Source organism: Mandrillus leucophaeus, unplaced genomic scaffold (assembly GCF_000951045.1).
Source record: "Mandrillus leucophaeus isolate KB7577 unplaced genomic scaffold, Mleu.le_1.0 Scaffold1132, whole genome shotgun sequence".
Taxonomy (NCBI): Eukaryota; Metazoa; Chordata; class Mammalia; order Primates; family Cercopithecidae; genus Mandrillus; species Mandrillus leucophaeus.
This window is the reverse complement of record NW_012099566.1, coordinates 903,144-926,614: the sequence shown is the minus strand read 5'-3', so window position 1 is coordinate 926,614 and position 23,471 is coordinate 903,144. Positions and strand designations below refer to the sequence as shown.

The following is a 23,471-nucleotide window of genomic DNA, read 5'->3' as shown; positions in this document are numbered from 1 at the left end:
CGATTTTCCAGGTGTTGTGTGTCTCAGTTCCCCTGGCTAGGAAAAGGGATTCCCTTCCCCCTTTCGCTTCCCAGGTGAGGTGATGCCTCGCCCTGCTTCAGCTCTGGCTGGTCGGGCTGCAGCAGCTGACCAGCACCGATTGTCCGGCACTCCCTAGTGAGATGAACCCAGTACCTCAGTTGAAAATGCAGAAATCACCAGTCTTCTATGTCGTTCACGCTGGGAGTTGGAGACTGGAGCTGTTCCTATTTTACCATCTTGCTCCGCTCCCCCTTCTTTCTCTCTTTTATGGAATTTCAAAAACAACCATGTTTAAAATAATAATCATAGTTTTGAAAATCACAATACCTTTATAAAGTTTTTACAAACACTAATTACAGATAGAGGAAAATTTCATTATACCTGAGAATATTTTCATTAACATGTTATACTTGGCTAAATGTCATTATCCAACTAAAATTCCACCTCTCTTCACCATTGACATATATATTTTCCTGAAGATTCTTTAACTTATGTTTTTAAGTTATTTTAAAGTTATGGAGGATGCTTTGCTTATTTTAATATATTTATTATATGATTTGTCTTCAGCACTATTTATAGATCTTTTTCACCTAAATATGAGCCATATTTTCTGCTTCTTTACATATCTAGTAGTGTCTGTTCTACTCTGGGCAATGCCAATAAAACATTGTGATGATAGCTGTGGAATAAAAAAGTTACCTGTGGGTTTCTCATATATGCTATTTATGGTATTGAGGTAATTTTCTTCTATACCTACATTTTTAAAATTTATGTGTACAACATAGGTGTATAGTAGGTGTATGTATTCATGGAGTCCTTGCAATGTTTTGACACAGGCATACAATGTGAAATAAGCACATCATGGAGAATGGGGTGTACATTCCCTCCAGCATTTATCCTTTGAGTTCCAACAATCCAATAATACTCTGTAAGTTATTTTAAAATGTACAAGTAAGTTATCATTGACCATAGCCAACTGATTGTGCTATCAAATAGATGGACTTACTTATTTTTTTTCTTTCTTTCTTTTCTTTTTTTTGTACACATTGACCATCCCCACCTCCCCTCTAGCCCTGTACCACCCTTCACAGTCTCTGGTAACCATTCTTCAACTTTCTATGTCCATGAGTTCAATTGTTTTGATTTTTAGATGCCACAAATAAGTGAGAACATGTGAGGTTTGTTTTTCTGTGCCTGGCTTTTTTCACTTAAAATAACGATCTCCAATTCCATCCATATTGTTGCAAAAGACTGGATCTCTTTCTTTATTATGGCTAAATAGTACTCCATTATGTATGTGTACCACATTTTATTTATTCGTTCATCTTCTGATGGACACTTACGTTCATCTTATGATACAAATCATAGCTATTGTATACAGAGAGGCAACAATCATAGGCATGCAGATATCACTTCCATGTACTGATTTCCATTCACTGCTGGTGTATACACAGCATTAGGATTGCCGGATCATAAGGTAGCTAAATTTTTAGTTTCCTAAGAAACCTCCTAACAGTTCTCCATAGTTGTTGTACTAATTTGCATTCCCACCGGCAGTGTACAAGAGTTCTCTATTCTCCACATCCTCATTAGCATCTGTTATTTGCTCCCTTTTGGATATCAACCATTTTAACTGGAGTGAGATGATATCTCACTGTAGTTTTGATTTGCATTTCTCTGATGACCAATTATGTTGATCATCTTTTCACACGCCTGTTTTCCATTTGAATATATCCTTTTAAGAAATCTATATTCAGATCTTTTGCCCTTTTTGATCTGATTATTAGATGATTTCTGATAGAGTTGTTTGAGCTCTTCGATTATTCTGGTTATTAATCCTTGTCAGATGGGTAGTTTGCAATATTTTGTCCCACTCAGTGAGTTATCTCTTCTCTTTGTTCATTGTGTCCTTTGCTGTGCAGAAGATTTTTAACTTGATAGGATCTCGTTTGTCCATTTCTGCTTTGCTTGCCTGTACTTGTGGGTTATCGCTCAAGAAACTTGTCCAGAGAAAAGTCCTTGAGATTTTCCCCATGGTTTTCTGGTAGAAGTTTCATAGTTTGAGGTATTAGACTTAAGTCTTTATCCATTTTGATTTGATTTTTGGATATGATGAGACACAGGGGTCTAGGTTCATTCTTTTGCATATGAAAATCCAGTTTTCTCAGAACCATTAATTGAAGAGACCATGTTTTCTCCAGTGTATCTTTGTCAAAAATGCGTTCACTGTAGATGTGTGATTTTGTTTCCGTGTTCGTTATTCTGTTCCATTGGTCTGTGTGTCTGTTTTTATGCCAGTATTATGTTGTTTTAGTTACTATAACTCTGTAGTATAATTTGAAGTCAGGTAATGTTATTCCTTCAGTTCTGTTTTTATTGCTTAGGACAGTTTTAACTATTTTGGATATCTTTCACTTTTGTGGTATCACATAAATTTTAAGATTGTTTTTCTCTATTGCTGTGACAAATGTCCCTGGTATTTTCATAGTGATTGCTTGAATCTGTAGATTTCTTTGATTAGTATGGACATTATAACAATATTGATTCTTCCAATCCATGATCGTGAAATATCTTTTTAATTTTTGGCATCCTCTTCAACTTCTATTTTTAGTGTTTTGCTGTCTTCCTTATAGAGATTTTTGAGTGCGTTGGTTAATATCTAATTATTTATTTTTATCTGTGATTATTGTAAATGGGATTACCTTTTGGATTTTTTCAGATTGTTTGCCACCGACATATAGAAATGCTAGTGATTTTTTATGTTGATATTATATCTTGCACCTTTACTGGATTTGTTTATCAGTTCTAATAGTTTTCTGATGATTACCTTAGGTTAACAAAATAAGTTATACCATCTGCAAACAAACATAATTTGGCTTCTTTCTTTTCAATTTGGATACGTTTATATCCCTCTCTTGTCTAATTGCTATAGCCAGGACTTCCAGTATTATGTTGAATAACAGTGGTGACAGTGGGCATCCTTGTCATGTTCCAGTACTTTGAGGAAATGACTTCAGTCTTTCTCCATTCAGTATGATAGTAGCTGTGTATCTGTCAAATGCAGCTTTGATTATATTTGGGTGTGTTCCTTCTATCTTCAGTTTTCTTTAGTGTCGTATCATGAAGGATTTTGAATTTTGTCAAATGCCTTTTCAGAATCAATTGAAATAATCATGTGGTTTATATCCTTCATTGTGTTGATATAATGTATCACATTGATTGAGTTGTGTATGTTGAATCATCTTTGCATCTCAAGGATAAATCCCATTTGGTCATGTTGAATGATCTTTCTAGTACGTTGTTAAATTTGTTTGCTATTGTTTTGTTGAGAATTTTTGCAATTACATGTATCAGAGATATTGACCTGTAGTATACTTTTTTAAAAATGTGTCTTTGTCTGATTTTCTAATCAGGGTAATATTAGCCTCATATTGGAAGTATTTGTTCCTCCTCCTCCTCTTCTATTTTTCTAAATAGAGTAGAATTGGTACTAGTTCTTCTTTAAATGGTAGGGAGAATTCAACAGTGAAACCAATATGTCCTGAGCTTTTCTTTACTATGAGACTTTTTATTCTGGCGTTGATCTCATTACTTGTATTAATAGTTGGTCTGCTCAGGTTTTGGACTTCTTTCTGGTCCAATCTTAGTAGGTCTTAGGTGTCCAGGAATTTGTCCATTTCTTCTAGATTTTCCTATTTATTGGAATATCATTGCACTTAGTGGGCAATAATGATTCTTTGAATTTCTGCACTATCAGATGTAATGTTTCCTTTTTCATTTCTGATTTTATTTATTTGAATCTTCACTCTTTTTCTCTTAGTCTGGATAAAGGTTTATCAGTATGTTTAATATTTCAAATAAAACAAATTATTCTTCATTGATCTTCATATTTTATTCATTTCAATTTCAAGTTTTTTTGCTCTGATTTTTATTATTTATTTTTTCTAATAATTTTGTGTTTGATTGCCCTTCCTTTCCTAGTTCTTTAACATGAATCACCAAATGGTTTATTTCAAGTTTTCCTTTCTATTTTATGTAGTCACTTATAACTATAAACTTTTCTCTTGGTACTAATTTTGCTATATCCCATAGGCTTTGTGTTTCTATTATAATTTGTTATACAAAATGCTTTAATTTCTTCTCAATTTCTTCATTGTCCCACTGGGCCTTCAGGGGCATATACTTTAATTTCCATATTCTTTAATTTTTGGTTTCAACTTACCATAAGGACTGCAAATACTATTTTATAACCTGTTCTTTTCACCAGAAAACAACTTAACACTGTTTGCATAAACTAACAAGCCAAAAGAAAACTCATAAAAACTCTCCTTCTTAATTTTTCCTTCTGCTTTCAAACTTTTTGTTGTTTCTATTTTTATCTTATTGTACCAACTATGTCTTGAAAAGCTGTAGTTATTATGTTTCATTAGTTCATTATTTAGTCTTTCTACTTAGGATAATGGTAGCTTACACAACCCAGTTTCAGTGTTTTAATATTCTGTATTTTTCTATGTACTTACTATTAGCAGTGAGATTTGTGTCTTCAGGTGATTATTTATTGTTCATGAATTTTTTTATTGAAATATTCCCTTTAACATTTCTCGTAGGACAAGTCTGGTGTAATAAAATCCCTCACCTTTTATTTATCTGAGAATATCTTTATTTCTCCTTTATGTTTGAGGGATATTTTCACCAGATATTTTATTCTAGGATGAAAGGATTTCATGTCACTCCATCCTGGCCCATAAGGTTTCCTCTCAAAAGCCTGCTGCCAGATGCATTTGTGCTCCATTTTGTGTTATTTATTTCTTTTTTCTTACTGATTTTAGAATAGTCCCTTTCTCCTTGAAGTTAGAGAATTCGATAATTAAATGTGTTGAGGTAGTCTTCTTTGGGTTAAATCTGCTTGGTGTTCTATAACCTTCTGCACTTGATATAGATATCATTCTCTAGGTTTGGGAAGTTCTTTGTGATTATCCATTTGAATAAGCTTTCCACTCCTATCTTGTTCCATACTTCTTCCTTAAGGTGAATACATATAGACTTGCTTTTTGGAGGTTATTAATAGATCCTGTAACCATAGTGCATTGTTTTTAATTCTTTATATTTTGTCTCCTCTGACTGTGTATTTTCACATAACTTGTCTTCAAGCTCAACAATTCTTTCTTCTGCTTGATCTATTCTGCTATTAAAAAATGGCATGTCTAATGTCTTCTTCAGATTGTCAACTGCATGGTTCAGCTCCAGAATCTCTGCTTGATTTTTAAAAATTATTTCAATCTCTTTGTTCAATTTATCTGATGGAATTCAGAATTCCTTCTCTGTGTTATCTTGATTTTCTTTGAGTTTCTTCAACAAAACTATTTTGAATTCTTTGTTTGAAAGGTCACATATCTCAGTTTCTCTAGGATTGTTCCCTGGTGTTTTATTTAGTTCATTTAGTGAGGTCATGTTTTTTTGGATGGCATTAATGCTAGCAGATGTTCTTCAGTGTCTGGGCACTGAAGAGTTAGGTATTTATTCCTTTCTTCACTGTCTGGGTTTAATTTTATCCATCCTTCTTGGCAAACGTTCCACGTGTTTGAAAGGACTTGGGTGTCATAACCTAAGCTGTATCTTCTTTACGGGATGCCCGAAACTCAATAATGCTGTGGTTCTTGCAGACTTCTAGAGGTACGGTATTAATGATCTTGTACAAAATCCGAGAGAATTCAGGGTGATGACGGCCCCTGGACCAGGGTGGTTTAGAGATATAATCTGTGAGTTAGGGACCAGATTCAAAATCCTTAGATGTCTGCCTGATGTTAAATGGTACTGCAGCTGGGCTGGCAGTTATATTGCAAATTGGAGTCCTTCTCACCGTTCCCTCCCCTTTCCAAAGGCAGAGGAGCCTAACCCCATGGTCTAACATCACTCCAGGCTATCAGGAGTACTGCTAGACAACTGCTGATGTCCTCTTAAAGTTTAGGTGCTCCTAAGTCAGTTTGTTGTGAATGCCGGCTGGCCTAGGATTCACCGTTCTGGGCACTAGACTCCCATCTGGTCCAGGGTATGTCTACTAATGCCATCCACCAGTCAAGTCCTGGAACTGGGGACACCGGGAGCCCAGCTAGTTCTATAACCCCTTGCCCGTGCTGGTACCAGAAGCCAGCAAGTCTCAGAGGCTCACCTGAGGTCCTCAATGTAGTATCTGAGTATCACTGCAGGTTATTCAGAGACAAGAGGTGTTCAGTTAGCCTGGATGAATGCTGCCATGACTGCATCATTTCCTTCCGGGCAGTGAGTTCCCTCTTGCCTCAGGGTATGTCAAGAAATGTTGGCTAGCAGCAGGGGCCTCATTACTTTGACTGTTGCCCTATCCTGCTGTGGCTGATCTGATATCCAATATGTAAGACAAAGTCTCCCCACTCTTCCCTCTGTCCTCCTCAAGCAGAAAGAAGGGGTTCTATTGGAGCTGTAAGCTGTGAAGCCTGGGATTAGGGGCTGAATTTTGCCAAGACTCCCTCGGCTACCCCAGTTGGTACAGTTGGTGTCTCTGAATATCATGTGTGTTCCCTCAATCCACTGTCTCTGAGCCTAGTTCAGTACTAGGACTCATATGCGTGTTGTAATCCTTATGTCCTAGACTGTCTTGCTAGTTTACTTAGAGACACATTGCAGAGTAGGTAGCCCCAGGTGGCAAGATTTGTGGGAATTCGATTTCAGACCCATGCGATCAGCAATTACATCATGGCTAGCGTTGGTTTACTTGCTCCCTCCATGGTCAGGTGTTAGCTGAGTTTGGTTTGGTTTTCCTTTCTGCTCTAACAGCACAGCACTTTGTTCAATTCCTCACAATTGCTATGTTCTCCCTCCCTCAGTGCCTAGAGCGAGGCTCTGTACACCATGACACAGCTGCAAGTGTGGATAGAGGGGAAAGGGTAGTGTCAGTGATTCAAGACTGTCTTATCTATCTCTTTCGTGCCTCTTTCAGGGATATGAAGTTACAAACATGTACCTTCAGTGCTAACCTGATTTTTTCTGTTTGTTTCATGAAGGTGTTTTTTCTGTGTAGATAGTTGTTAAATTGGTATCTTTGAAGGGGAACGGTTGGTGTCGCTTTCTATTCCACCATCTGGCTCTGCTCTGCCTAATTTGTTGAGAGTCTTTGTCATGAAGAAATGTCAAATTTTCTCAAAAGCTTTTAGTGTCTCTGTTGAAATGATCTTATAATTTTGTTCATTCTGTAATTTCGATATGTAACATCTATTGATTTGCATATGTTGACCCATCTTTGCTTCCTTGAGATGAGTTCCACTTGATTGTGCTGAATGACCTTTTTAATGTGCTATGGTTCTGTTTTCCAGGCTAGGCACGGTGTCTCATGCCTGTAATCCCAGCGCTTTGGGAAGCTGAGGAGAGCCGATTGCTTCAAGCCAGGAGTTTGAGACCAGTCTAGGTAACATGGCAAAACTCCATCTCTATGAAAAATACAAACATTAGCTGGGTCTGTTGACACAGGCCTATAGTCCCAGCTACTCTGGGGGATGAGGTGAGAGGATTGCTTGAGCCCAAGAGATCAAGCATAGAGCCAGCCAGGATTGTGCCCCTCCATTCCAACTAGGCTGACAGAGAGAGACCCCATCTAAAAAACAAACAAACAAACAGAAATTAACTTTTTTTGTATTTTATTTTGAATTTTAACACCTCTGTTCAACAGGGACATCAGCCTGTAGTTTTCTATTTATGTTGTTTCCTTGTTTGGCTTTGGTATCAGGGCAATGCTGGCATGCTACAAAGAGTTGGAAAAATTTCATTATCTTTACTTTTGGCATAGTTTGAGAAAAATTACTATCGTTTTTTTTTTTTAAATGTTTGGTAGAATTCAGCAGTGATGATAACAGGTTTGGTTTTTTTTTGATGGGTGAATTTTATTACTGATTTAATCAACTTACTCATTATTTGTCCATTTAGATTTCTATTTATTCTTAATTCAATCTTGATATGTTGTATGTGTCCAAAAATTTATCCATTTCTTCCAGATATGCCAATTTATTGGCAAACAATTTTTCCCTATAGATTTTATGATCCTTTGTGTTTCTGTAGAACCAGATGTAATGTCTCCTTTTTCCTCTCTGATTTCACTTATTTGGATCTTCTTCCTTGTTTTTCTTAGTCTAATAAAAGGTTGAAAGGTTTGTCAATTTTTTTTTTTTTAATCTTTGCTTTACTGATTCTTTTTGTACTTACATTTGGTCTCTATGTTGTTTTTTTCTGCTCTGACATTTATTATTTATTTTCAAATTGTTTTTAGTAATGTTGTTCTTTTATTTCTAGTTCCTTAAGGTGCAATGTTTGTTGTTTATTTGAGAGCTTTCTTCTTTTTGATAAGGCATTTATTGCTATAAAGTTTCCTCTTAGAACTGGTTTTGCTGTATCTCATCTATTATGGTATATTGTGTTTTCATTGTCATTTGTCTCTAAAACTTTTCAAATGTTTTTTTTAGTGCCTTCATTGAGCCATTGGTTTTAAATGAGCACGTTGTTTAATTTCCAAGTGTTTGTAAAGTTTCCAAGTTTTCTTCTGTTATTACTAGTTGTATACCATTAGGATCAGAAAAGATTCTTGATATAATTCCTGTTTTTTTAATTTGTTGCAACTTGTTTTATGACCTAACTTATGATCTATTCTGGAGAATATTCTATGTGCAGTTAAGGAGAATGTGCTCTTCAGCAGTCAAATTAAATATTCCAAAAATGCCTGTTAGATCTATTTGGTCTACAATGTTCTTTAAATCCTATGTCATTTTGTTGATTTTCTGTGGGAAGTATCTTTCCATTGCTGAATGTAAGGAGTTGAAAACTCTTACTATTATTGTATTGCACTCTCTCTCTCTGTCTTTAGTGTTATTAATATTTGCTTTATGTATATATATACATACACATATATATGTGCTCTAATGTTGAGAATATATGTGTATGTTTATGATTCTCAGAAGCATATGCTGATTTGATGTCTTTATCATTATATAATGACTTTAATTGTTTCTTTTTCTGTTATTATTTAAAGTCCATTTTATCTGATTTACATATTTCTGTTCCTGCTCTTCTTTTACAACAGCATGGAATAACTCTCTCTTTTCACTTTCAGACTATGAGTCCTTAGAGTACCGTGTGTCTCTTGTAGCAAGAATAAAGTTGAATGGTTTTTTTTTAATCCACTAACCAACTCTATGTCTTGTAATTCAATAATTCAATCCATTGAGATTAAAGGTAATTATTGATAGATAAAGATTAACTATTGCCATTTTGTAATTATTTTCTAGTGGTTAAGGAGAATTTTTTTCTTCCTTTCTTCTTCACTCTTTTGTGGTTAAATGATTTTTTTCTATTAGTGTTGTTTAACTCTTCTCTTTTTATTTGTAGTGCAATTATTATAGCTTTGTGCTGTGGTTATTCTGAGGCCCACAAAATTCTTGTATTTATAACAGCTTATTTTACCATGATAATAACTTGTGATTCACTTTTTAAAAGAGAAAAAAACAACTCTACGTTTTTACTCTACTTTGGCACACATTTTGAATTTTTGAAGTTACAACTTATAACTTTTTAAATTGTATGTTCTTTAACCAATTTTGTAGCTCTTATTTTGAATTGTTTGCTATATTATAGCTTCACTCCTGAGTTCTGGGATATTCAGGGTGGTAATCTTGGCTCTGGGTGGTTGCTATTAAGTTTCTGTAGGAGGGAGAGAAGCTAGAGAACTCTTACGCTGCTGTTTTGCTGATGTTATTCTCTCCATGATTCTCTTATTTTGATGAACAGTATCTTAAAACACAGCAAGTATAATAATGTAAAATAAAGAAAAAACAGAAGAAGTCAATGAGAGAACATGTGTGGACTTGAGTTATATTCTTTTAACAAAGCAGAAATTTTTATATGTGTGTGTGTGTGTGTGTGTGTGTGTGTAAATGTATTGTACCTTAAAATAAAAGATACCCCAAAACACAACTTTAAAAATATTTAAATATCAAGAATATGCTGAAACTTTTTTACTCAGTATGATCTATTGTGAGTTCTGAAAATCAGTCTGCTTCTCTAAAGACATAAAGATACAGACAGTGGAATGTGGTCCAGACACACTGGTTTGTTTTCATACATCCTGAAATAATTAAGTTGGGTACTGCAAAGCAAAGGACAACAGAAAATTTTAGTGACATGGACCCTGAGAGTTATTCATTCATGATTCGTCTGTATGTGGAAGAAACTCACCTATACTCCAGTGTTTAATTTTAAAATTAGTGTTCTCATTTTAAGAAGAGTATGTTGGATAAGAAATTGTATTTTGACCATTTGTGACAAAAAAAAAAAAAAAAAAAGCTTGCCAAGCTCAACAGCTGGATTTTCAGAAGGAGATTAGTGTGCCAGATGTTTATTTTCAATGTGACATCAACCCAGTTCCTATTTTCCTTTTCTTCTGCACTGCAGATCATAAGTTTTAAACTATACTATCTGAAGTTCCTTTCTCCATAACTTGCTTCTCCCTTAGATTCCCCCATGAGATGTACTTAAAGAAGATTTGGAAGAAGAGAAAGACAAGGTATTATCTGGTAGCAGCTGAGATCACCAACAGTAGCTTTTCTTGATTCTGGAAGTTTTCTGAGAAACATCCACTGCAGCACCATGGATAATTAGTGAGGGCATCACTAAGATTCTTGAATATCAGAATTTTCTGGAAATAGCATTTCTGACCTCGGTTCCCTCAGTTCTTCCAATAGTTGCAGAAGCTTTTCGTTCCCTTTATTAATACTCTCTTTACTCAAAAAATAAGAAATAAAATAAATTAATATTTTATATTACTTTTGGATTCAGTCCATTACTGTCCCTAAATAAAATTGTACCAGTACACATCAGGGAATCAATTCCACAGATGATTGTGAAACCACTAACTGGAATTATTGAAAGATTTTGCAAAACTCTCTGAACTTTGATATTTACTAAGTGACCTTAAAGGCTTAGCTTTGTGGTAGTGCACTTAAATTCAGAATCACACTTGGTAACTAGCAAGGAAAGATTTCAAACCCCAAACAGTGCAATTGAGACCTTTGTATTAATATATACTACTGAGAATATCTAACATGTTGTTACTAATCAATGTCATTCTCACCTTGTGGGTTTTCTGTGCTAATGGACAAGGTAAGTTAAAAGAGATCTAAACTCTCAGCTTCCCTCTTAAATGTAACTTCAGGTAATATCTAGCTTTGTATGTCTATCTTTTTTTAATGAATCAAAGAGAATTTATTCACTATGCTAGTGGAAGTGGCATATATTTGTGGGAGTATAAGAGAAACTAATTTTATAAAATGTTATCTCATTTTAACTTAAATAAAAAATGAATAACATTTTATTTGTTTTCTAAGTTCTGCACTGTAAAAGGCATTTAATATTGATTAAGGATATATGTGAACATACTCATGAAACTTGATTAGGAAACATGACATTAGACAGATTCTAAGCTTGAAACGTTCAGAATTTTCTTATCCGTAATACAAGGGGAACATTGGGGGTGATTGATATTTTCATAATCTTACATATGGTGATTTTAATAGATTTATATATCAAAAATCAAATAATAATTTTAAATTATGCAGTTTTGTATATTTCTATTATATCTTTAAAAAGCTGCTAAAACTAATTAACATTATCATCAACTTACTGTTTCAACAAAATTAGCAACATATTTTTATATATATAGAATATAAACTTATATTGGAATGACATAAAAAGTAGAATATAAACTTACATTGGGATGACAGTAAGTTTTGACTGGCTTTTCTGAGTCCACTAGCAAATGTTCAATAAGTAAATACACAGAAAATACTTTTCAGAGTTTTATGTTATTGTTCACTGATTTCTTTTCTCCTTGGAAGTCATATATTTTCTATATTAACTATCTTTTTGAATGCAGGCTTTCCATGTTAAAGAACTATATCATAACATTAGCAGCTGAACCATATGGGTCAAAAATCATGGCCAATCAAGGGTGTGTGGTCATTAATGAAGAATACAAACTTTGTAATTATTCAAGATTTTATAATATTTCAGCAAACACAACAGAGGGTAATACTGGAAATACCATTGTCAATTTATGAGACTATCTTTTCCCTCAGCCTCTCCTCTCAAAACTAGGCCACCTTATTTGATTCTAGGGAAAGAGCTGTAAGTTTTATGGTATTATCTATCACATGATTTGCTAGTTTTATTTGTTGTGCAAAACAAACTTGATCTATGCCAAAATGTAAAAAAAAGGAATTACTCCGGTTATTTGCTTTTTTAACTGAACTGTTCCAGGTACATTTTTTCAAATAAAGATTAAATAGATTAAAGTAGAATGCAAAGAAGAAAAATAGTACTAGTTTGAAATGACGGGAATTAGAGAAGCATATGGGCTATACTTTCTTACTTACTATCTTAAAAGCACTATAGAAAAGAATGATGACAAATTCTTTTTTATCTGATATTCCCGTTGAAAACTTGTCTCCTCCAATGAACTCTTTGTAAGAGTAAACTTGAGCAAAATGTCTTGGAAATTTGGGTCGCACCTACATTTCTCAAAGGAGAAAGTAACTCATTTAGTGGAATAACGTCTTGGGTAGAGAGAAACATCTTTGTGTATTCCGTAGCATTGGCTCAACTGCATCCCTCCAAAATTCATTTGTTAAAGTCCAAACTCTCAATACCTGAGAATGTGAGTGCATTTGGAGAAGGACTATTTAAGAGATAACTACGGTAAAGGTCAATGATTCAGGTGGGCCCTACTCCAATATAACTGGTGTCTATATAAGAAGAGAAAATAAGGGCACACCATATAGATAGAGAAAGACCACGCAAAGCATGGAGAGAATACAACCATTTACAAGACAAAGGAAGAGGTCTCAGAAGAATTCAACCCCGTTGACAGCTATATCTCAAACTAGTAGCTTCCAGAACTGTGAGAAAATAAATTTCTATGAAATCTGTGATACTTTTTATGGTAGTTCTAGCAGATGAATAGAATGATATTTACACAATTTATTAAAACAATATTAATAATTAAAAATAACTGTCTACATTTTACTCAAGGATGGATGGATAGATAGATAGATAGATAGATAGATAGATAGATAGATAGATAGACAGACAGATAGATACACACACCCATCAACACAGATTTTAGAGGGTATTCATCAGAATTTGGTAATAATATCTTGGGTGTATTGTCCTTGCTGATTTTTGTCTTGCTGAATACTTTATGTTTATATATTACCTGTATTCATCTATATTCAGAATCTAGTAAATCAAATCAACAGATATTTTTCTATGATTAATGAATGATATACTTTGTGAGTTGCTTATGCTAAAATTTTTTTTAATGGTAGTTGCTGTTTCAGTTCTGAACAATAAAATTAGCATGACAATTCTTTTGGAAGCCACACTATTTGAAAGATAAACTTGACAGAAAATTTGTAATTATAACTTAGTATAATATTCATTGAATTTGTATTGACCAATATTTCTTTCATCAACTCATAAGTTATTTACACTTATTTAAAAATAGGGTGTCAAGAACATTATTTTTAATTTTGAATATCCTTTTAGAGTTGTATAAATTGTACATTCATCTACTAGAGTTGCCATAACAAAGTGTCAAGGGTGACAAGTAGTATTGTAGAGCAGGGTTGCTTCCAAATCCCTTTTAAACTGATCATTTTCAGTACCCAATGCATTACAATCAATTGCCATTGTACTTCTTTGGGACGCTCAAATCTGTTTCAAATCTCACTAAGAAGCTGGCTTCTGTGTATATTTCACGTGCCCCCATTAAGCTTTGGCATAACAAAAGGTCCCAGGCTTTCCTTGACTTTTCCTACTACAGACCAAGTTCCCTTAGTTTCTCTATGAAATTCCAGTGGCTTTTAGTGGGAAAAACGATTTTTAGAAACAAACCTAAACTATGAAAACCTTGCTACAGGTTCGAAATTATCGTCGACTAAGAAAAGTAATTTTTGACAGAGCCGGGGGCTCATGCCTTAATCCCAACACTTTGTGGGGCCAAGACGCGCGGATCACTTGAGGCCAGGAGTTGGAGACCAGCCTGGCCAACATGATGGAACGCTGTCTCTACTGAAAATTCAAAAACTTAGCCGGGTGTGGCGGCGCACACCTGTAATCCCAGCTCCTCAAGAGGTTGAGGCAGCAGAATAACTTGAACCTGTGAGGCAGAGGTTGCAGTGAGCCGAGATTGTGCCACAGTACTCTAGCCTTGGCGAAAGAGCAAGACCATCAAAAAAAAGTAGAAGAAAAAGAAAAAAGAAAGAAAAAGAAAAAGAAAAATGATTTCCTTTAATATATGTCCATTTTTTTCTCAGACTAAATATCTTGCAATCATAAGAAAATGTAAGAGTATCTCAGGAGGTTACACAGAGCAGGGAAAGTTAGATTTTCCAATATGGAGGAGACACTCAGCAGAAAACTGTGCATCCATGCTTGAAAGGCTGGGTCAGAGAAGCTGTCATGCGTCACCCAACAAGCCTCTGGAGCCAGTTCTGTAACTAGCAAACGCTTCCCACTAAGTAAAGATGTCACTTCTCTGAACTTAGTCTTCTCGTCTGCACACTAAAGCTGTTGTGCCGCTAGCCTCCTTCCAGTTCTGATTTATGATGATTCAAACTTAAAGATTTTTATTTAGTTACATTCTAAGTTTTCACAATATATAGGTTGTAAATATTATTTTCTATCACTTGTTCCAGAATTATAAAAGAAATATAAATTGTATGCTATTTAAATTATGGTGTAAAAATATATATATATATAAAATATATATATTTGAACATTCGTGTATGGACCTATATTTTTTATGTCAATAATATATCTCATCCGATACATGAATTCAAACTATGATAAGAATGCATGCCATCGAATACAAACAAAATGCCACGAAATTCAACAAAATGTTTTATTTCTGAAGGTAATTTGCCACATTTCTGATTTTTTTTAATGTTAGAGTCGTATTTCTTGTTTCTCTTTTCCAAAAAACAATTAATGCTAATATTACACCCTGAACTGACAGCTTTAGCATAACTTGGTATAGAGTTAGATAAGCTCAGTTTAAATTAATGCTGATAAAACCTCCAGAGTTGCTGAAGAGACCATACTACATTAGCAGAAGTAGGGAAAGTAGAATGAGGTTCTTCTTGTCCTGTTAATTGATTTGAGATCCATTAAGGATTTTAAGTGGAGAAATAAAATGGCCAGATGATGGGTTATTAATTTATACAAAAGAAAATAGATTATAAAGATGAGCAGTCAGGATCAGGAAACTAGTCATGGTTGCTGTAATTCCAGAAGAAAATGTTTGAGAGAAGGTGATATCAAAATTTATCTCTAATATGAGTTATTACAGTAAAAATTATTTATACTTTGTTTGTTTTTTATTGCAAGTGAGACCTTGTCATTTTCCCGACATTAAACATGGAGGTCTATATTATGAGAGCATGCGTAGACCATACTTTCCAGTACCTGTAGGAAAATATTTCTCCTATCACTGTGATGAATCTTTTGAGACTCCTTCAGGAAGTTACTGGGATTACATTCATTGCACACAAGATGGGTGGTCACCAGCAGTACCATGCCTCAGTAAGTAAACCTCTGGACAGCTATACATGCATAAAACTTTCAAAGATTAAAGACAGAAGAGTATATAAGTGATTACTCTTGTCTTATGTAACAGAAATAGGGCCAAGAAAAGAGTTGTTCAAGCAAAATGATGAGAATAGATCTTTTCTATTACGAAGGGTTCTTGAAAATCATATGAGAAATAAATATAGAGACTTTATGAGAATATCTATATAGTTTATACATATTTTAATTATTTAAACTACAGAGAAGTAATCTTCAATGTTGATATTTCTTTTTGTGCAAATCTTTGTTAGTAATTTTAGTTCATACTAATTTATACTTTTTTTGGATGTTTATGCAATCTTATTTAACATTGTAACAATAATTTTAATAAACTTTTTTTTAGCAAATTTATGCTTCTCATTTACTTTATTTATCCTTGTTATGGTCCTTAGGAAAATGTTATTTTCCTTATTTGGCAAATGGATATAACGAAAATAATGGAAGAAAGTTTGTACAGGGTAACTCTATAGAAGTTGCCTGCCATCCTGGCTATGGTCTTCCAAAAGAGCAGACCACAGTTAACTGTACGGAGAATGGCTGGTCTCCTCCTCCCAGATGCATTCGTGTCAGTAAGTACACTGCTCTGAGATCCCAGCATGTTCATGTCTTTCTAAGTAACATGGATGACATTCTCAGACTCATCTATATTAACTGTTGTAAAATGTTTTTGTTAACTTGTTTTGCCAATGGACCTATTTAGTTTTACTTTTTTAATTGTGTGAATATACAAATTTCTTGATAAGAACATAGCAAAATAAATGCTCCTATTAATGGACATTAGTCAAGAATACAGTAAAGAGAGCACAATACTTGTTGGCTAAATAAAGTCATATCGAAGCGGCATCAGTGTCTGGGGTCAATACTCGAGGTTGGTCACCTCACACCAAGAACATTAAGTACAAATGAGTATTCTGGGATATTGTGCATATTCGACTCTAGAAGGTTTCCTACAGTATTTATTCCAATATACATTTATATCAACAGTTCCTTCTTTTTTTACATGTTACTAATGAGTGGTGATGTCACATTTTAATATTTACAAGTTGAATGGCTATAAAATGTTACAGCACTGTAGTGTAAATTTTCATTTCTTTTACTACCAACTGGATTTGCAGTATATGTTCACAATTTAATTGTTATTTAATGATTTTAATCTTTGGAAATGCGGTTTGATATTTTTTTGATTTACCTTTTTGGGATTTTGGTATTTATTAGTTGGAATCATCTTAATATTTCTGAATATAAAATCTCTTTTAATTATATGTAATGCAAATGCGTTCTCTTTGTGGCTAGTGTTTTCTTTCCTTTTTCTTGCATTATGAACATAAGTTGCTCATTTTACTAAATAATTGTCAATCTTTTTTCATGATGAATTTTTTTGGTTCTTTTTAAAGGAATAGTTTTTCAAAAGCACAGAGGTATTATACTATTCTTTATTCTAAAAAGTTATATGTTATCTTTTCATATTTGAAAAATACTTTTTATTTTATTCTTGATAACAACTATATTTAATTTTTAAATAAAATATGTAAACTCAACAATTCTCTAACAATTTTTATGGTACCTTTCTCATACAGTATGTGTTATGTTGTATATTTTGTACATTGTGTGTGTATACACACACGGGCATACACACACACAATGACTCTTATTCTGAATAGTCTATTCTGCAGTATTAGTAAGCAATTTTTGAACCAGCATTCCAGTAACCCTCTATTGAATTTATTTTATTTTATTTTATTTTATTTTATTTTATTTTATTTTATTTTGAGGCAGAATCTCACTCTGTCACCCATGCTTGAGTGCATTGGTGCGATCATGGCTCACTGTAACCTCCAACTCCCAAATTTTAACTAATATCGGCTTACAATAAGTATGCATATGACTTTTCACCCTAATCATGACCTTTCATCCAAATCTTTTTTCTTCATCAGTCTCTGTTTTGTATCTCACCATTCAGTGTCAGATGATCCCATTACTTTTATTTTTTTCTTTGTAGATTACTTGAGGCTAACAACAAGGTTTGATTAGATGTGCAATTTCTGCTGATATCAACCAACTCAATCAAGTTTGATGCCCCTTGCTTTGGTTTTGGAGCTGTTTGTAGAGTCAACTACTTATTTTCTCTTTCTTTTCTTTCTTTCTCTCTTTCTTTCTTTCTTTCTGTCTCTTTCTTTGTTTCTTCCCTTTCTTTTTCTCTTTGTTCCTTTCTCTTTCTTTCTTTCTCTCTCTTTCCATTTCTTGTTCCTCTATTTCTTTTCCTCTTTGTTTTTTCTTTCTTCTTTTCTTTCTCTTCCATTCTGTCTTTTTTCTTCTTTCTTTCTCTTTCTTTCTTTTCTTTTCTTTCTTTTCTTTCTTTCTTTCTTTCTTTCTTTCTTTCTTTCTTTCTTTCTTTCTTTCTTTCTTTCTTTCTTTCTATTGCAAGTTTGTTGGGCTCAAATGTTTCTTAATAATGTTACTATTTTACTCTTCAAGTTAGACCCTGTACTTTAGTCAGGTTATACAGCTACTTTATGGTGGTCATATTATTAACAAGTCTTAGCTTCATCTTCAGATTGGGATCTCAACATTGCATTATCAATGTACAGTCAATTATCAGTGAATCACAACACTTTTCAATTTAATAAACTCTAAATTCCTCAAATCATGTTGTGAAAATAAGCAGAAAAATTTAAATATACTTGAGCGAATACAGCAGATACATATTGGAGTGTGTCCTGCATGAGTGCAAACTGGCTGTGATTTCCTTTAAAATAATCACTTAAAGAAAACATTTGTCAGATAAAGCACAGAATACCATCATGGCATGGAAGAAAATATATAGATAGTTGAAGAGTTAAAGAAATTATAGCATAAAAAAGCATACAAAAAGATACAGTTATAGCATTATAATGACTATCCTGAGATATTTGAAAACATTTATGGAGGGGAGCAAGTTAGCTTTTGATGAGGACTGTCACAGTCAGTGAAGCAGGTAACAGTATTATCCAACATCGAATCAGAGGTCAAGTGACTTTCTGAAAATGTGACCTTTACAGATATTACCATATGTTGAGGGCCAGGGTGATAGTGGTGGTAGAAGAGTTGATCTCTTCTGTGCCCTCCACATTTTAAGTGGTATGATTCAAAATTACACATACAAATCTTGTTTTAATTATACTCTATTTTAAAAACTGCAGTTATCTTTTGAGTTGATTTTTAAATTTTTGACTTGAGTTCACAAGCAGCTCCTTGGAAAATATGTTTAACTACACAATTGAGTGAACTTCACTTACAAGCACTGTTAAGAAAATATGTTAGAAAGAGTTTAATGAGGTTAAAGAGGCACCACTTTCTATCTCCAGGCTGCAATGTAGATGACGGCTGTGTCACCTTTGTAAGTTAATTCACCTCTCAAAATTTATACTCATGCTGGATTTTGTTTGCTTTCTTCGTTATAATTTATTGTAAATAATACTTTATTTTCAGTTTTTATTCTTTTCTTTTATAGCTATATAATGAAAAATTTCTGTCTAAGCACTATGTGAGTATCTTCTCACCAAGTTTTATTTAATATGTTCTTATTTTCATTCAATTCAACATATTTAATGTTTCCTCTTCTGATTTTCTCCTTATTCATGAGTTATTTATAAATGAAGCTGAGTTCTGGGAAGCAACCTAGGAACTGACAGTAATTTCTATCATCAGTTTACAGAGACAGTAACTTCCACTCTTTCAAGTTAAGTTCTACATAATTTGGCCTTTCAAGATAAATAAATCTGTTACTGTCTCTCATCTTCTTTGAACTCCACGTGTCCACTTACTTTGAAGTACACTGGCATTTCAAATTCTTGGAACCAAAGACTATGACAGTTATTTTGGCAGATTTTTTAAGATCATCACAAGATCTCAGATACTCCAATTGACTAAATGAGTTTTGGAATTGCCTAGCAGATCTAAAATAGGCAAGATTAAAAACTCCTAAGAAATAATACTCATTGTCTATTGAGTTCTGATATGCTGAAGAATTCCAAATCCATTAGACAAAGAGATTTCCAATAATTTCTTAGAAAGAATTGTAAGTGTCTTAAATAGAGGCTTGTTTTAAAAAATGACAAAGAGTCTTGATATAATATCTTTGGCAACTCAGAACTTATTTTCCTTGACTTAAGTATTTAAATGCTTATGATTATCTAGGTTTTCAGTTACAAATGACTCATTATTTTTTATATTTGTATATTATTTAAATTCTTAAAAAATGTTATTGAACATATGCTTGTCTTTTTCTTACTCTCTTCCATTTAGAAACATGCTCCAAATCAAGTATAGACATTGAGAACGGGTTTATTTCTGAATCTCAGTATACATATGCCTTAAATAAACAAGCGAAATATCAGTGCAAACTAGGATATATAACAGTAGATGGTGAAACATCAGGATCAATTACATGTCGGAAAAATGGATGGTCAGCTCAACCCACGTGCATTAGTAAGTAATTTATTACATTTCTATTGGTTATCCAGATGATACACAAAAGTTTACTAACTTTAGTCTTTTTGTAGGAGCTTATATAATTTCATTTGAAAAGATAAGAAAAAAAAACTTTGAGGAACAAAGCAGACATCAATTTTCTTTCCTTTTCACATTAATTACTCAAATATTAGTCTGCTTTTCCATTCAGGATTTTCCCCCTCTAACGCATTCTATGTTAAACAAGTTAGGAAGCTTTACGTGTATTCTGGTTTAACCTGATTTTGCTTTAGCTGAGACCCTTATGACTGTTATATATACCTGTTCTATGTGATTAGCCTTTTATATCAAAGTCTTTGTCCTAGATATAAAAGCAATGTTTTAATGAAGATACAGATGCATAGTGAATAATATCAAAATAATTTAAACTCCATAATTTGTAGATTTGGCACTGTAGGATATGTCCAATTCTGAATATCTTCCCCCTTACAAATTTTTTGCAAATATATAGGTAGTAGAGAGACAAAATATTCCTAGACGGTACCAATTTCTCCTCTATTGCACAATTTCCCTACCACACTATGTAGATATTTAAGAAGATTTTCTAGGAAGAGTTGGCTCAGTTTGTGTTATTTTTTGCAACGCAACTCAGTAATATATGTATATCTGTATATAATATTATATATGTGTATACACACACACACACACTCACACACACACACTCACAGAGACAGAGAGAGACAGTCTTGCTCTGTCATCGTCCAGGCTGGAGTGCAGTGGCGTGATCTTGGCCACTGCAAATTCCGCCTTCTGTGTTCAAGCAATTCTCCTGCCTCAGCCTCCCAAATAGCTGGGATTACAGGCACCCACCATCTCATGCCTACCTAATTTTTGTATTTTTAGTAGAGACGGGATTTCATCATGTTAGCCCGGCTGGTCTTGAACTCCTGACCTCCAGCGATCTCCCCACTTATCAGTAATATTTGTGAAGTAATGTTTAATATGCTCATATTAAGTGAACTTAATATTTAGGATATTAATGCATACTGTTTTCATTTCTTTTTTTAATGTCTATGCTTAATATGAGGTCTAGTTTACAAAAATGTTATCATAAAAAATTCATACTAAATTTTTATTAATTTTCTTTTAAGGTTTTCTTATTATGAAAGAGAAAATGTCTTGTATAACAAAGGAATTCATCTTTTCAATCATTTTTTTTCCTTTTTACATACATCTCAAATACAAAGTAGCCTGGACTCTTAATTTACAAAATGCTGTTATGATTTTCTTTAAAAAAATAATGTACACCTGTAGTGGCCTATTTTATTACTAGCATTGTCAAAAGTGCTTTTGTATAAATGAACTAAGAAAAATGCTCTTAAAATAGATTTGGGGCTTCCACAATGAAAAACATGCTGTGTAGAAACATATACTTTCACTTTTTGCAACTATTTTCGAGTAATAAATTCTCTCCAGTCTTATTTTTTTACAGTACTTATTTTTTCTTCTTAGAATGGGAAATATTCAGGTTGTTTATTACATGACATTAGAAATAATATTCTAAATTTTTTATGCACTAGAATCTTGTGATATGCCAGTATTTAAGAATGCCAGAGCTAAAAGTAGCATCACATGGTTTAAGCTGAATGACATATTGGATTATGAATGCCATGATGGTTATGAAAGCAATACTGGAAGCACCACTGGCTCCATAGTGTGTGGTGACAATGGTTGGTCTGATTTACCCATATGTTATGGTAAGTACTGGTTTTTCAGAAATTCATTTTTCAAAATGAAAATAAATCTGTGTTCCAATTTTAAAAATTTGAATTATATAGAGAAATTCTTAAGGAATGTTGATTAAAATCAAGGTATCTCATGATTTGACATAAACTGGGAAAAGAAGGAGGGTTTTGAAAATATCTCTAAAATAATGCATTAAATTAATGTTTCCTATGGGCCACCTACCTTCCAGATTTGTGACTATAGTGCAATTGCTTTTGTTACCCTAAATAAAAGCTTTCAAACTATTTAGAACCTAGCACTCATTACCAAAATTATGCTTTGTTACAACTTCCTCAGCTAATTTGTTTTTTAACGTCTGCTTTACATCTTCTGTCTTTTGTGTTAATTTCTGTACTTTCTGAGTGTAGTTTTTTATTTTCTAACTTTGACAAGTTCTGAGAACTATTACATGAATCTCATTTATGTTTCCTAATCAGCCATCTATTTTTCAGGGTTAGAAGAAGGATCAACTCTGTGGGAAAAACAAGTATATATAGAGTGTTCCAAGGCAAAGAAAAATATGTGCAAAGCTGTAAAAACAAAACAATGTATATCAAGGTGGTAAAGCAGAGTCTAGCTTGCAGAGGCTAGATGGGAGGCAAGGAAACAATTGTCCAGATCAATTCAGGGCATCCTATCATTTGGATTCATTTTATGACTGATGAAAGCCCATAAAAGAGTTTTAAGAAAAGGAATGGTATAATTTGATTTCTAGTTTTGTTGAATTGTTTTCCAGGATGCTGTACTTTTTGTAGGCAAGAGGCGACACAATGAGTCCAGGTAGGGTGAGAAAGTGTGGGGACTGAGAGCGAGTGATGATAGAGGAGGTGCAGAGTGGAAGGCTGATTTGGAAAACATTTTGGTGGTGGAGAGTACAGGTGATGTTACTAAATCTTGGCTGTGAAAAAGAGTGAGATCAAGGGACTCACATGTTTGTTTTTAATTGTTTTCTCACAAATATGTAGGTAAATGGGAATACCATTTTGGAAAATTGTACTGACTGGAGAGAAAGCTTTTTGAGAGGGCTGTTGCAACTTTTGACTTGGTCACATTATGGTTCAGTTGCCAATGGAAAATCAAAACTGGATAAGTGAACTGTGGAGTTGGATATGCATCTAGTGAGGAGATATGCATTTCGGAGTATCATCATATAAATGATGACACTAAATTGGATAAGACTAAAGAATGAAAAGAGCGAAGAGCTCAAGACGCAGCTCTGAAACATTACAACATTTAGATATAAGGCAGAAGAGGAAGAGATAGTAAATAAAATGAAAAAAAAAAGGAGTAACCAGAGAAACAGAAGAAAAAATCTAGAATGTTGCCATAGACATAAAAGTAAGGAAATTATTAATGAAAAGGGATTGTAACAGATTGCTTAAAAAGTTATCGTGTCTGAATTCTAATTCCACTACTTGTTAAGCCTGTATCTTTGGCCAACACAGCAAGTCTATTTGAAGCTTTGTTGACTCTTATTGGTAAAATGTCACAATATTTACAAACAATTCTAATATTTC

General features: G+C 33.5%; 1 protein-coding gene across 2 annotated transcripts in view; it reads left to right on the top strand.

Moving 5' to 3' along the window:
• The first annotated feature begins 11,049 nt into the window (after positions 1 to 11,049).
• CFHR3 (complement factor H-related 3) overlaps positions 11,050 to 23,471 on the top strand; it is a 137,197-nt gene continuing 124,775 nt past the window's right edge. The window contains exons 1-5 of one of the 2 annotated variants that reach the window (XM_011995772.1): positions 11,066 to 11,196; positions 15,481 to 15,675; positions 16,113 to 16,289; positions 20,005 to 20,187; positions 21,750 to 21,926. In XM_011995772.1, the coding sequence (XP_011851162.1) occupies positions 11,139 to 11,196; positions 15,481 to 15,675; positions 16,113 to 16,289; positions 20,005 to 20,187; positions 21,750 to 21,926 (790 nt within the window). In that variant the 5' untranslated portion in view covers positions 11,066 to 11,138. Of the gene's footprint in view, positions 11,197 to 15,480; positions 15,676 to 16,112; positions 16,290 to 20,004; positions 20,188 to 21,749; positions 21,927 to 23,471 lie in introns of both variants that reach the window. The other variant, XM_011995777.1, reaches the window with a different exon arrangement.